Source organism: Varanus komodoensis, unplaced genomic scaffold, assembly GCF_004798865.1.
Source record: "Varanus komodoensis strain SLA01 unplaced genomic scaffold, ASM479886v1 scaffold8, whole genome shotgun sequence".
Lineage (NCBI taxonomy): Eukaryota > Metazoa > Chordata > Lepidosauria > Squamata > Varanidae > Varanus > Varanus komodoensis.
The window spans coordinates 32668965-32682368 of record NW_025336481.1 but is presented as its reverse complement, the minus strand read 5'-3'; the positions used below and the strand labels follow the sequence as shown (position 1 = coordinate 32682368).

General features: G+C 43.8%; 1 protein-coding gene across 10 annotated transcripts in view; it reads left to right on the top strand.

Annotated features, from left to right (window-relative positions):
* Positions 1-13404, top strand: part of FAT1 (FAT atypical cadherin 1) — a 127114-nt gene that overhangs the window by 85692 nt on the left and 28018 nt on the right. For all 10 annotated transcript variants that reach the window (XM_044455259.1, XM_044455258.1, XM_044455249.1 and 7 more), the window contains exons 10-12: positions 602-4669; positions 10139-10335; positions 10433-10586. In XM_044455259.1, coding sequence (XP_044311194.1) covers positions 602-4669; positions 10139-10335; positions 10433-10586 — 4419 coding nt within the window. The remainder of the gene's footprint in view (positions 1-601; positions 4670-10138; positions 10336-10432; positions 10587-13404) is intronic.

Below are 13404 nucleotides of genomic sequence, written 5' to 3'. Positions count from 1 at the left end.
TCAATTGAGACTCGTTCAGAATAATGCTTGAAAGGATGTTTGATTGTGGTTGTACATGCTGGATAGTTGCCTACAACTTGGTCTTGTAAATAAGCCCACAAAACAGTAAGAGCTTGTCCCTGTCCCCAGATAAATGCTAGCCTCTAGTGGGCTGACAGAATAGATAGAGGACTTTGCACCTTCTTCAGCAGCCTGCTGTTTTCCTGTGTTGAGCACAGAGAAAGGTATGTCCTTCAGACAGCCCTTTTGCCTTCTGTGCTAGGCACAGCAGAGGGAAGGAATTCTCCAGCCCTTCTCTACCAGCCCACTTACTTTCTTGTGTATCATTCCATGCACTTACCTGAGTACCATTCCTTATTGCTTGTGGCTGCCATCTGAGAGTTTTAATGCAAAATTCATGCACTGTGTTTTCTGGTTTTCTTTACTTGGGTAAAAGTGTTGTGAATTTAATGAACATCTGTGTGTGTCTATGAATTTGGTATACAATTGCTCAAGTTTGTCAGGTTTTCTAAATAAAATTAACCTTCTGTAAATATCGTTGTTAAGATCTGTAATTCCATTCTCTTTCTTACTGCTATTGTCTTTCTTTCTTTTTAAACAGGAAATATTGGAAATGCTTTTAATATCCACCCTATCTTAGGCAGTATTACCATCGCGAAAGAATTAGACCGCAACAGTCAGGATGAATACACTTTGATGGTGAAGGCAAGAGATAAAGGGAGCCCTCTCATGAGTGAAGTAACATCTGTGCACATTTCAGTCACAATTTCTGATAATGCAGCACCAAAATTCACAATGAAAGAGTACTCTACAGAAATCAGTGAAGGCAGCCGCATCGGCAGTTTCATTGGAATGGTTATTGCATACAGTCAGTCATCTGTAGTTTACGAGATAAAAGATGGTAATATAGGTGATGCCTTTGCTATTAACCCAAATTCCGGCGTCATTACCTCTCAGAAGACACTTGATTTTGAAACATTGCCTTTTTATAGTCTGACCATTCAGAGTACAAACATGGCTGGCCAATCAGCTAACACTACAGTACTGGTGCATCTTCAAGATGAAAATGATAATGCCCCAACTTTTGTGCAGGCAGAATACACGGGACGCGTAAGTGAATCAGCCTCAATTAACAGCGTGGTCCTAACGGACAAAAATGTCCCATTAGTGATACAAGCCATAGATGCGGACAAAGAATCCAATGCTTTGCTTGTCTATCAGATTGTGGAGCCATCTGTCCACAAGTATTTTGCCATTGATTCCAGTACAGGAGCCATCCGTACAGTAATGAGCTTGGACTACGAAGAAACAAATACATTTCACTTTTCTGTGCAAGTGTATGACATGGGAACGCCACACTTATTTGCAGAATATGCTGCCAACGTTACCATTTATGTAATTGACATCAATGATTGCCCTCCTGTGTTCTCTAAAGATTTATATGAAACATCTGTTCTCGTGCCAACCTATAAAGGAGTGAAAGTTGTCACAGTGCATGCGAAAGATGCTGACTCAGAAGCCTTTTCACAAATAATGTATTCTATCATTGAAGGCAACATTGGAGAGAAATTTTCAATCAATTCTAAGACTGGACAGATAACTGTACAAAATACAACTCAGTTAAGAAGCAGATATGAATTGACAGTCCGCGCATCTGACGGCAGATTTTTGAGCACCTCGTCTGTAAAAATTAATGTGAAAGAAAGCAAAGCTAGTCAGATAAAGTTCACACGCAGCTCCTACAGTGCTGTAGTCCAAGAGAATTCCACAGAGGCAAAAACTATAGCTGTTATCACTCCTATAGGGAGTCAAATAAATGAGCCTTTGTTTTATCATATTCTAAACCCAGACAATAGATTTAAAATTAGCTACACTTCAGGAGTCCTTTCAACCACTGGAATACCATTTGATCGGGAGCTGCAGGAGTCCTTTGACATTGTTGTGGAAGTGACATTGGAGCATAAGCCATCGATAATTGCACATGTTGTGGTAAAGGTCACTGTAGAAGATGTAAATGACAATGCCCCTGTTTTTGTCAGTCTTCCGTATTACGCAACCGTTAAAATAGATACTGAAGTGGGCCAAGTTATTCGGCGTGTTACTGCTGTTGATAAAGATATTGGTAGAAATGGAAGAGTGCATTATTATCTCAAAGAACATTATGATCACTTCCAAATAGAAAACACGGGTGAAATCTCGCTCAAGAAACCTTTTGACCCAGATACACTGAATAAAGAATATCTTCTATTGGTGGTAGCAAAGGATGGAGGAGAGCCAAGTCTTTCTGCTGAAGTGACAGTCCCAATCACCGTAGTGAATAAAGCCATGCCAGTATTTGAAAAAGCTTTCTACAGTGCAGAGATACCGGAAAATATACAGATTCATAGTCCTGTTGTGCATGTGCAAGCAAATAGCCCAGAAGGACTCAAAGTGTTTTATAGCATCACAGATGGTGACCCTTACAATCAGTTTACGATCAACTTTAATACAGGAGTTATCAATACTTTTGCTCCTCTTGATTTTGAGTCACACCCTGCCTACAAGCTGAGCGTGCGTGCCACTGATTCTTTGACTGGGGCCCATGCTGAGGTATTTGTTGACATAATAGTTGAAGACATCAATGATAATCCGCCTCTCTTCATCGAGCAATTTTATGCTGCCGCCCTTTCTGAAGCATCTATAATTGGAACATCTGTTGTACATGTCAGGGCTACAGATGCTGATTCTGGAACAAACAGAGGGATTTCTTATCACTTGGTAGAAAACAACAGCAAGAGTCATGATTATTTTCACATAGATAGTAGCACTGGGCTCATTCTGACAGCAAGGACTTTGGATTATGAACAGATTCAGCAACACACATTGCTAGTAAGAGCAATAGACAATGGCATGCCTCCACTGAGCAGTGATGTTATTGTAACAGTTGATATAACAGACCTAAATGATAACCCACCAGTATTTAACCAGCTGCTTTATGAAGCTAACATCAGTGAACTGGCTCCCCGTGGACACTTCGTAACTTGTGTAAAGGCCTCAGATGCAGACAGTTCAGATGCAGATAAACTGGAATATTCCATATTATCAGGCAACGATCATATGAATTTTGTAATCAACCGCAAAACTGGGGTCATTGCCCTTTCAAACCTGCATAAACAGACTCTGAAACCTCTTTACCATCTTAATATATCTGTTTCTGATGGGGTCTTCAGAAGTTCAGCTCAGGTTCTTATAAATGTAATTGGAGCTAATTTACATAGCCCCATTTTTGGTCAAAATGAATATGAGGTAGAACTAGCTGAGAATGCTCCATTGCATACACTGGTGACTGAAGTTACTGCAACTGACAAAGATATCGGCAGGTATGGAACGATCACATACCATATTGTGAATGATTTTGCAAAAGATAGGTTTTATACTAATGAGAGGGGGCAAATATTTACGTTGGAAAAGCTTGACCGTGAAACTCAAACTGAAAAAGTAATCTTCATTAGGTTAATGGCCACGGATTCTGGAGGGAAAGTAGCTTTCTGCAGCATCAATGTCATACTTACTGATGTTAATGATAATGCCCCTTTGTTTCGCGCATCCGAGTATGAAGTAAATATTGGATCAGATGTTCCAAGAGGTACAACTGTCGTTAAGGTTTTAGCTTCCGATGCTGATGAGGGCACCAATGCAGATATCATGTATGCAATTGAAGCAGATTCTGAAAATGTTCAAGAGAATTTAGAAATCAATCCCTTAACTGGTGTAATAACCACAAAAGAAAGCTTAATCGGTTTAGAAAATGAGTTTCTCACTTTCTTTGTTAGAGCACTGGATGGTGGAGCCCCACAAAAGGAATCTAGTGTTCCTCTGTATGTTAGAATACTCTCCCCTGAAGTCCATCTTCCAAAATTTTCAGAACCATTTTATTCTTACACTCTTTCTGAAAATACTCCTATCGGAACTGATATTGATACTATACGTGCAGAGCACAGTCATACTTTGCTGTATACTCTTGTTAAAGGAAATACTCCTGAAAGCAACAGAGATGAATATTTTGTGATAGACAAGCATAGTGGAAGACTGAAACTGGAGAAAAGCTTAGACCATGAGACAACAAAGTGGTACCAGTTTTCAGTGCTAGCATATTATATGAACGAAGATTACAAAGTGATTTCTTCAGTAGACATAAGCATTCAGATAAAAGATGCAAATGACAACCAACCAATCCTGGAGTCCAATCCATATGAAGCATACATTGTAGAAAACATGCCAGCAGGAACAAAAGTCATACAAGTGAAAGCTTTTGACCAAGATTCTGGAAGCAACGCCCAGGTTACTTATAGGTTAGAGCCAACACAAGATGCTGATATCATGGAGTCCTTTTCCATAAACCTGGAAACAGGCTGGATCACCACTCTGAAAGAGCTTGACCATGAAAGGCAGGACAAATACAGAATTACTGTGGCGGCATCTGACCGTGCTGAAAAAATGCCATTGTCTTCTACAGCGGTTGTGGAAGTATTTGTAACTGATGTGAATGACAACCCTCCACGCTTCACTGCAGAGATTTACAAAGGGACAGTCAGTGAAGATGACCCAACAGGAGGAGTAGTTGCTATTTTGAGTACCACTGATGCTGATTCAGAACATGCTAACAGACAAGTCAGCTATTTTATTACAGGTAAGTATTCGGAAATCCTGCCAAAATGCTTGGTCTTTGATATTTTTAGATAGCTATCACTGCTACAATTTCAGGTTTGTATTATCCTTCGTCCGCTTTTTGTGGGACAAAGATATCTGGTAAGAAATGACAAATTTGTGGAGCAGTGCTTAGAAACTCAGTTTTGGCATGGTAACTATATTATTATAATAACCGTGGAGCAGTTGCTGAGAATGGCCAGCCTATATCACATTTTTTTTCCTCCATATTATGATGTCATTGTGCTGTGTTTCCCCACCCTTGGTTATACCACTTGTAAAGAAATACCAGTAGAAGTCTTTCCTGGTAGAAGCAGAGAGATTCTCAATACATTGATATCGGGTGGGCATTTTTTCTCCAACTTAGAAGGGTAGGGGCAGGATAAGAACTCCACTGTGCTGTCATTTGTGCAGCATCATGTATCTGGAAGCACAGAAAACTGTTTTCTTCCCCATCGCTCCGATATGCCTTTCCTGCACTGCTTCTTCATCGTGGCCTCTGTGCATCACAGATCTGGGTGCTGCGCCTGCGCAGTGCCTAGGCTGGAAAGATTGAAAGCTAACGGTTTTGGCGGGAAAACTCCGCTCCCCTCCCCCCTCGGTAGTATATATAGAGTGGGGTGTCCACCATTTTCTCCAGTCTTTTGCGACCGCTGTTCGCTGTGCCTCGTGCCTGTTCGTCTCTCGCTCGACTCAGTATTGTTCGTTGTTTCTACTGTTCTAACATTCTTGCTCTTATTCCAAGTTATCATTCCCTTGTTACAGCTTTATCTCTCCTTTTTTTTTCTTCTTTCCTATATATATTAAAAAAAACAAACCCAAAAATATTACTTTTCCCTCTTTCCTATATTCTAATTCTCCTGTTTCTGCGATGGCGCAGCGGGCAGTCTTCCGCAAAAGTGCAGAATGTGGGTCCAAAATGTCCCCGGCAGACCCTCACAACTTGTGCCTCCTTTGCCTCGGCGAGGGGCACAGGACGGATAAATGCCACCATTGCCTTGCTTTTACTAAGCAAGAGCGAAAAAATAGGGAGAACCAATTGCGAAAACTCCTATGGGACCAAGCGCTGGTGCAATCAGATCAGCCTGCAGTAAAGCCCGGGCCAGGACATGCTCCATGTGCTAAGTGCAAGGCCGTAGCTTCGACCACGTCAGCTCAATGCCCAGCCTCTGCCTTGGACATGCCCGGACAACGCCCTTTGCCCACGCTGCCCATGCCTCAGCCGCATCCATCGGATGATGGAAATTCCCCCTCCGGGGCTCAGCAATCTCTTTCCCCCCTGCGTAAACAATGGGAAAAGAGGAAGCACGGAGGATCAGATCAATCTTCGGCCCATAACAAGGTGAAGAAAGATAAGGCGGCTAAACCACCCCATAAGAAGAAGCATAGGGATTCGGGTTCGACAGCACCATCGATCCCGGCGGCAGCTTCAGTACCAACACCATCGGTACCGATGCTTCAAGCAGCGATGCAGGTTACCCCACCAGGGTCTCCAATACAACCTGCTCCACAACAGGGCCTACCTGCTCAACTGCCTGAGGAGCCACATCGCGAGTCGATCTCCGATGGGGAGATTCAAGGCTCCCCTCCTAGGGCTCATTCTCTGACTCCTATGCCCACGGAGAGAGCCCGAGACCAATCTCCATCACCACCACCTCGGTCCCGACTGGACAAGAGGCGGGAAGAAGGATGGTTCCAGCCCTACTACAGCTACCCGTTGGGTTGGGTGAACTACCACTCCTTTGGTTTCATCCTCACCCACGGGACCGTTCCTCACCGTCCGCCCATGAGGATATGCCATCCACCTTTAGGCGGGTCAAATCTGAACGTCCCACTTCACCAGGGACCTCCTCGTTGGAGCTGTATCACCTCGGGCCCGACTCCGCCTCGGATGCTGATTCCACCTCCCCGGATGGCCTTATTACATCTCAGGGACCATCATCACCTGAAGAGCCCCATATCTCATTTGGGGAGCTCATGTCTAGACTTGTTCGGTCACTCGAGATCGAGGTGCAACACCAGCCAGATCCGAGCAGCGACAAGTTCTACGACATTGTCAGGGGAGAGCAATCACCTGCAATTGTCTTACCGCTTATTACAACTTTGTGGCAGGTGATGACGCAATCTTGGGACTTGCTTTCGCAGATTCAGCCCACAGTAAGAAGATACGAATCTATGTATCGAGTCTGAGACGATCTGTTGGACAATCTGGACTTTGTATTAACGGTGAAAAATCATCCCTTGTCCCTACACAGGTGATAGACTTCATCGGAGCTCAATTCCATGGTAGCGAGGGCGTGTCTCCCTCTAGCTCGTCAGGACAGCCTCCGCTTCTATATTTTGTATTTCTGTATTTCTGTATTTCTAAGATCCGACAAAACAATGTAGTTACAGCGCTCTCAATCCAGAGACTTTTGGGTCATATGGCTGCCATAGTCACCATTGTCCCACATGCCAGGTTGAAGTTCCATCCTCTTCAACTCTGGTTCAACAAGAACTTTCGTCCACAAAGAGATTTGCCCAACAAACCACTTCGTATGCCCTGCACTGTTGTACAAACATTAACTTGGTGGATGACCCCAGCCAATTTAAACATGGGGACCCCCTTCATCACCCCTCACCCGACGCTGACCCTATATACCAATGCTTCGCTGTTCGGGTGGGGTGCACTATGCACAGGGCTTTGATCCCAAGGCATGTGGAACCGCCAAGAGTCACTGAGTTACCTCAAGCTTCTAGCAATTTTCAAGGCACTTCGGTCCTTCGAGGAAGTTGTTCGCCATCAAGTGATACAGCTCACGTCCAACAGCATAGTGGCAGTATTCTATATCAACAAACAGGGCAGAACAAAGTCCACTGCTCTGGCCCGCCTGTCCATGGACATTTGGGAATGGTGCATCCCGAGGGGTATAACCCTTTTGGCGGTTCATCTTGCTGGGACCGACAATGAGGAAGCAGACACCTTGAGCAGACACATGTCACTCATCCACGAATGGGAACTGAATCATCATGTTTGTATACAGTTATTCCAACACTGGGGACATTCGGACATAGACCTATTTGCTACCCACAAAAACAAGCTGTGCAAAAGATTCTGCTCCAGGGCGTGAATAGGACCGGGATCGATGGGAAACATCCTTATGATCCCATGGACAACTCTCAGGTTTTACGCATTCCCGACTATTCCTCTACTGATGAAAGTCGTCTCGATGATTGTACACGACGATGCCACAGGAATACTCATAGCACCCTGGTGGCTTTGTCAAGCATGGTTTTCCACTCTCCTTCAGATCTTGAACGGCAATTTCCTTCGTCTTCCGTCCAAGATCTACTAACTCAACAAAAGGGCACTGTCCATCACCCGGACCTGTCCTCATTGAACCTCACTGCGTGGAGAATTCATTAACTCAAGAAACTGTTTCCGGACAGAGATCTACTAGGTCACTTGGTACCTCAACTCACGACCAATCTGACCCCCTCACTGACTCGGTACCGGCGGGGATATTGTCGGGACCGAGCTCTTTGGATCCAGATGTTTTAAGGATTCTCGAGTCTGCACTAAGACCATCAACTCGGAAATCCTATGCAGCGAAGTGGTGCCGCTTCTCATCCTTTGCGAAATCACGCTCATTCAATCCAATTACAGCTTCGGTTGAGAATATTCTTCAGTTTCTGCTGCAACTGCATCGTTCGGGACTGAAACCTTCCTCAATTAAGGTCTATGCAGCTGCCGTGTCACATTATTGGGGTATGGTACAAGGATTGTCGGTGTTTTCACAACCGTTTATTTGAAAATTTCTTAAAGGACTGCAAAATCTTCATCCTTCTATTTGGCCGGTTATGCCCACATGAAGTCTTTTGGTTTTTCCTTCAGGCACTTACAAGACCACTGTTTGAGTCCTTAGCGACTGTCGATATGCATCTCGTATCATGGAAGATGGCCTTCCTTGTTGCGGTTACATCAGCTCGTAGAGCCAGTGAACTTTGTGCTCTTCGAATTGATCCGCCTTATGTCAATTTCCATAAGGAAAAGGTGGTTCTAAGGATGGATCCGACTTTTTTGCTTAAAGTTGCCATGCTGTTCCACCTGAAGCAAGAGATTGTGTTACCTGCCTTCTTTCCATCGCCATCGAACCCAGTCGAAAGGTCTTTGCATACCTTGGATGTTTGATGACGCTTGGCTTTCTATAGATCACACACAGAGTCTCTTAGACACTCCAGTAGACTTTCTGTAAAGTACTCTCAACGGGACCAAGGATCACCTATTTCGTCTCAGAGACTGTCAAAGTGGATTGTTGAAACCATTTCATTAGCATACCAGCTTGCAAAGATGGACTTACCTGTTGTTCCAAGGGGTCATTCCACTAGAGCGGTGTCGGCTTCCTCCACGTTTGCTGCGGGTGTCCCGATCCAGGAGGTCTGCGAGGCCGCAACTTGGGCTACTCCGTGTACTTTCGCAAAGCACTATCGCCTTGACGTGCGTGCCAGAAGAGACTGTTCCTTCGGCAGAGCTGTTCTTTGTGCTGTTCTTCAATGATGACACTGCCCACCACCATCTCTGGTAAGCTTGCTATTCACCCATATGTGTGATGCACAGAGGCCACGACGAAGAAAAGCAGGTTGCTTACCTGTAACTGATGTTCTTTGAGTGACCATCTGTGCATTCACACAATCCACCCACTGGCCCTGCCCAGCGTCGGTGAGTGGTTTCTTCATCGGTACCGTATGATACTGCTTCGGTACCTCATACTTTATTATGTCATCGGTACCGTGGGTGACTACGGCGGTACTTGATAAGTTGTTATGCCATCTTCTTCTGTGAGGTGGCGAACATTCGGTCTCCAAAGACTGGAGAAAATGGCAGACACTCCGCTCTATATATACTACCGAGGGGGGAGGGGAGCAGAGTTTTCCCACCAAAACCATTAGCTTTCAATATTTCCAGCCTATGCACTGCGCAGGTGCAGCGCACCCATATGTGTGAATGCACAGATGGCCACTCGAAGAACATCTGTTACAGGTAAGCAACCTGTTTTTATCATCTCTGCAGCACAGTTGAACAAATGTTCGATATAATTATTGGCAAGGATTCCATATCGAAAAGATTCCCTTGAAGGAGTCAAGACAAGTTTAAAAGCGCCTCCATTTATTTGCTGGGTCCATCATGTCTTTTGCAGTGCTGATTTTGTTTGCATGTGGACACTTAATTGCTCGTGATGGGAGAAGGAGGGATCTTTTGAGGCCACAATACCAAGATGGCTCTTCTTTAGCTGTGTACTGCATAGAAGGCTCTCATCCTCTGCCCATCACACATGTCAGAACTGAGAGCTGCAGAAGTGATTTCTGCCTTCCATATGCAAGCACTGCAGTTCCAGAATGCATTCCTTTGCTGTACAGTCTAAGCCAGTCTAGCCTTTTTCAGATGAGTGACTTTCTATTATTAATTGTTTAGGAGGTGATCCACTGGGACAGTTTGCTGTGGAAAATATACAGAATGAATGGAAAGTATACGTCAGAAAGCCTCTGGACAGAGAAGTAAAAGATCATTATCTTCTAAATATCACAGCTACTGATGGGATGTTTGCAACAAAAGCTGTTGTGGAAGTTAAAGTTCTTGATTCAAATGACAATAGTCCTGTTTGTGAAAAGGTACTAGTATTGGTAGTGACACCACTCCTTAGTTCATATCCCAGTCTCTTATGCAATTGCTTAATACTCCTGCATCCCAAATATTATATTCTTTCAGACATTATACAATGAAGCTGTTTCAGAAGATTCACCACCGGGCAAACTCATCATGCAGGTCTCAGCCACAGATGCAGATATTCGTTCCAATGCAGAAATAACTTATACACTGCATGGTTCTGGAGCAGAAGACTTCATGCTTGGACCCGAGACAGGTAGTGTTCAGAGGCTGTTACAGACTAGGGGTGCAATACTAACCTTCTGGTGTTAATGGGCGGAGGGGGATAGTGTTCTGTGTTTTGGGTTCTCTGTTGGCCTCAGTCTGCAGAGATGAGCACCACTGAGAGGCAGATATGCTGCAGTAGGAAAGGCCTCTGCTGCACTGTGATGGATGAAGAGCTACCACTCGTGGTCCTTGCATGGAACCATGTGGTCCTTGCATGGGAGACAAATCCCAGACAGGGTGTTTCCTGTGCAGCTTTGGAAAGGACCCTGCTTTCAAACTAGAGCTATTGCATTTTCCTGCATGGGCTAAATCGAGCATCAGCTTAGCAGTGCCATACCTGGAGATAGAGTAGCTGAAATTGTGAAGACCGAGGTCTGTCAAGCGCTCTCCCACACATGTTTTCAGCCTTGGCTGGTGTGACCTGTCGCAGTGTTGAACATGGCCGGAGCTCTCAGCCCTATTTGAGTGTTCTGCCTTTAATTACTTCTCCTAGATGTTTGAATGGTCAGGCATGTGGCATAGAGAAGACAAAGGCATGGTGAAGGACAAAAAGTGAATCAAAATATTGTTGGCCTGTTACACCCACTTGTTTGAATAGGTCTCGCTTTCAGCAGATGCATTAACTGAGTTACTTTACAGTTCAATCCTTTGTGTATTTGCTCAGAAGTCTCACAAAATTCAGTGCTCATAAGTGTATTTAGATTTGCATCTTTAATTATTATAACAAAGACTATTTTATACATGCAGCTCTGGTTGTTCCATTTTGTTTCATTTGTTAATGCTTGAAATTGTTATAATTCTATCTCTGTTCTGATTCCATGATTACCATTGCACAACCTTGATGAATATTCTGTATAATTTGTTCATTATTCATTTGTTACCTTTGTAAGCTGTCCTTTCCCAGAAGCTCAAAGTGGTATAAAGGTTGACCATGAATAGAGACACAAATCCTGGCTCCCACTTCCTAGCCCTATACCTCATTCTCTCAAAGCTGATGAGAGGGACACTGCTGATTTCTAGAATAACATTTTTAGTATATTCATTTCTTGCCCTAATCATAATGTGTACATTGAATTCTTGTGAAACAGTAGTTTTTTGAAAGCTGCTTCAAGAGATTCGACTGTTACTATATGGTCAGATATAACAGAATTCAGTATAGTGAGTTTCTAAATCTATGTAGAATTGAAGCTACCACCATCTATAGCATTGCTTCCCTGTCCCACCACAACACATTTCACAGTCTCCTGTGCCTTAGTGGCTTATCTTTTTCACTTGCCATGTTCCATAGCCAACCTGAGGCATTTAAACTTTTCCAGGATAGCCAATACTTTGCAGGAATGTTCTTTGAGAAAACCCACTAGGGTTAGGGCAAACCCTAGTGGAATCCATTCTTCTGGTTTTTGCAGACTTCCTCTCATGCTCAGCCCCTGTCTTGCAAAGCAAGGTGAGCCAAGAGGAAGCCTGAAAGCATGAATAAAATGAAGGTTCTGCAACCGACAACTTTTCTTGTTGCAGATGGCACAGGAAAAGGACACTGGTAGTGGTTCTGCAGGTCTCTGTTCCTGGTGAGCCCTGTTCAACCAGTCTTCAGTGTCCCATATGGCTCCATTCGCAGCAAGTCCAACATGACCACTAGCAGCATCTCTCTACCATGCCAGGGGTAGCATGCTTGGGCTGCTGCACCTGACACAGGAGAGGGATGCTGCTTGTGGAGCACATGGGTTCAGTTCCTGTCAAGTGCCTGCAACATTTGGGCATGCTCACAAGGAACTAGGACTCAGGGTCACTGCAAAGTAGACCAGAGTCAGGGAAGCTGACAAGGGAATTCAGCAGTTTCCCATCCCCAAATGTATTCTTCACACATCTTAATACCCATGTCACTTGAATCATTTGTAGGAAATCTGAAAAGCTTTCCTATTTTTCCAAACCAGTTTTGTGGTTTGTAGCATCACTCAAATGTGTGCACTTCTTTTAAGTACTTGAATGGGCAGAGGGTAGTTTTGTGGGTCTGTCTTTAAATATCCTTTATCACTGTGGATTTATGCCATTGGTTCTAGGGATTTTCCTCATATAAAACATATATATATATTGGCCAGCATATGGGGGGACCCAAAAAAAAAACCTCCAGGAATTTATTTATAAAGAAATCATGTATTTATTTTTACATGTTCAGTCTTGAGACTCTGCATTTGATGCAATACATCTATTGTGTACTCTGCGTTTGATGCAATACACCTGTCAAGACTTCTTTCCATTGCTCAAATAGGTTTTGAACTTGTCGATTTGATGGTTTTAGTGCTTCTGCCATTTCTTGTTTCACCTCTTCCACATCAGCAAACGTTTCTCATCCAAATTCTAACAAAAGAAAAAGTTGCATGGGGTGAGATCGGGTGAATAGGGAGGTAAAAGGGTCATGCTGTTTTGAGTCAAAAACTGCTGAACACTCAGCCGAACATAATTTCACTGCAGCACATTGTTCATGTAAATCAGCCATCACAAAATAGGCAAACACTTTGAGTCTCCAAAAAAGCCTCTCTGAAGCGAAAAGCAGCCTCTCACAACAATCCAGCTGGGTACACTGATGCGGATGGATTCCTAGAACACTCACCTAGCAGGGGAAGCCTGTATTACAAGGGGGCCGCCCTCCAGAAGATAGTTCCTGTTTTTTGGGGGTCTCCTCTAGTAGAAATCAGATAAATCAATAATTTTTTACTTAATACTAAAAACTCAACTCAAAAGTTTAGTTTTAAGATTAATCTCATATCCTTTGTGGGATGCTCAAATGCTGTTAATGCCCTTTCTTGGCT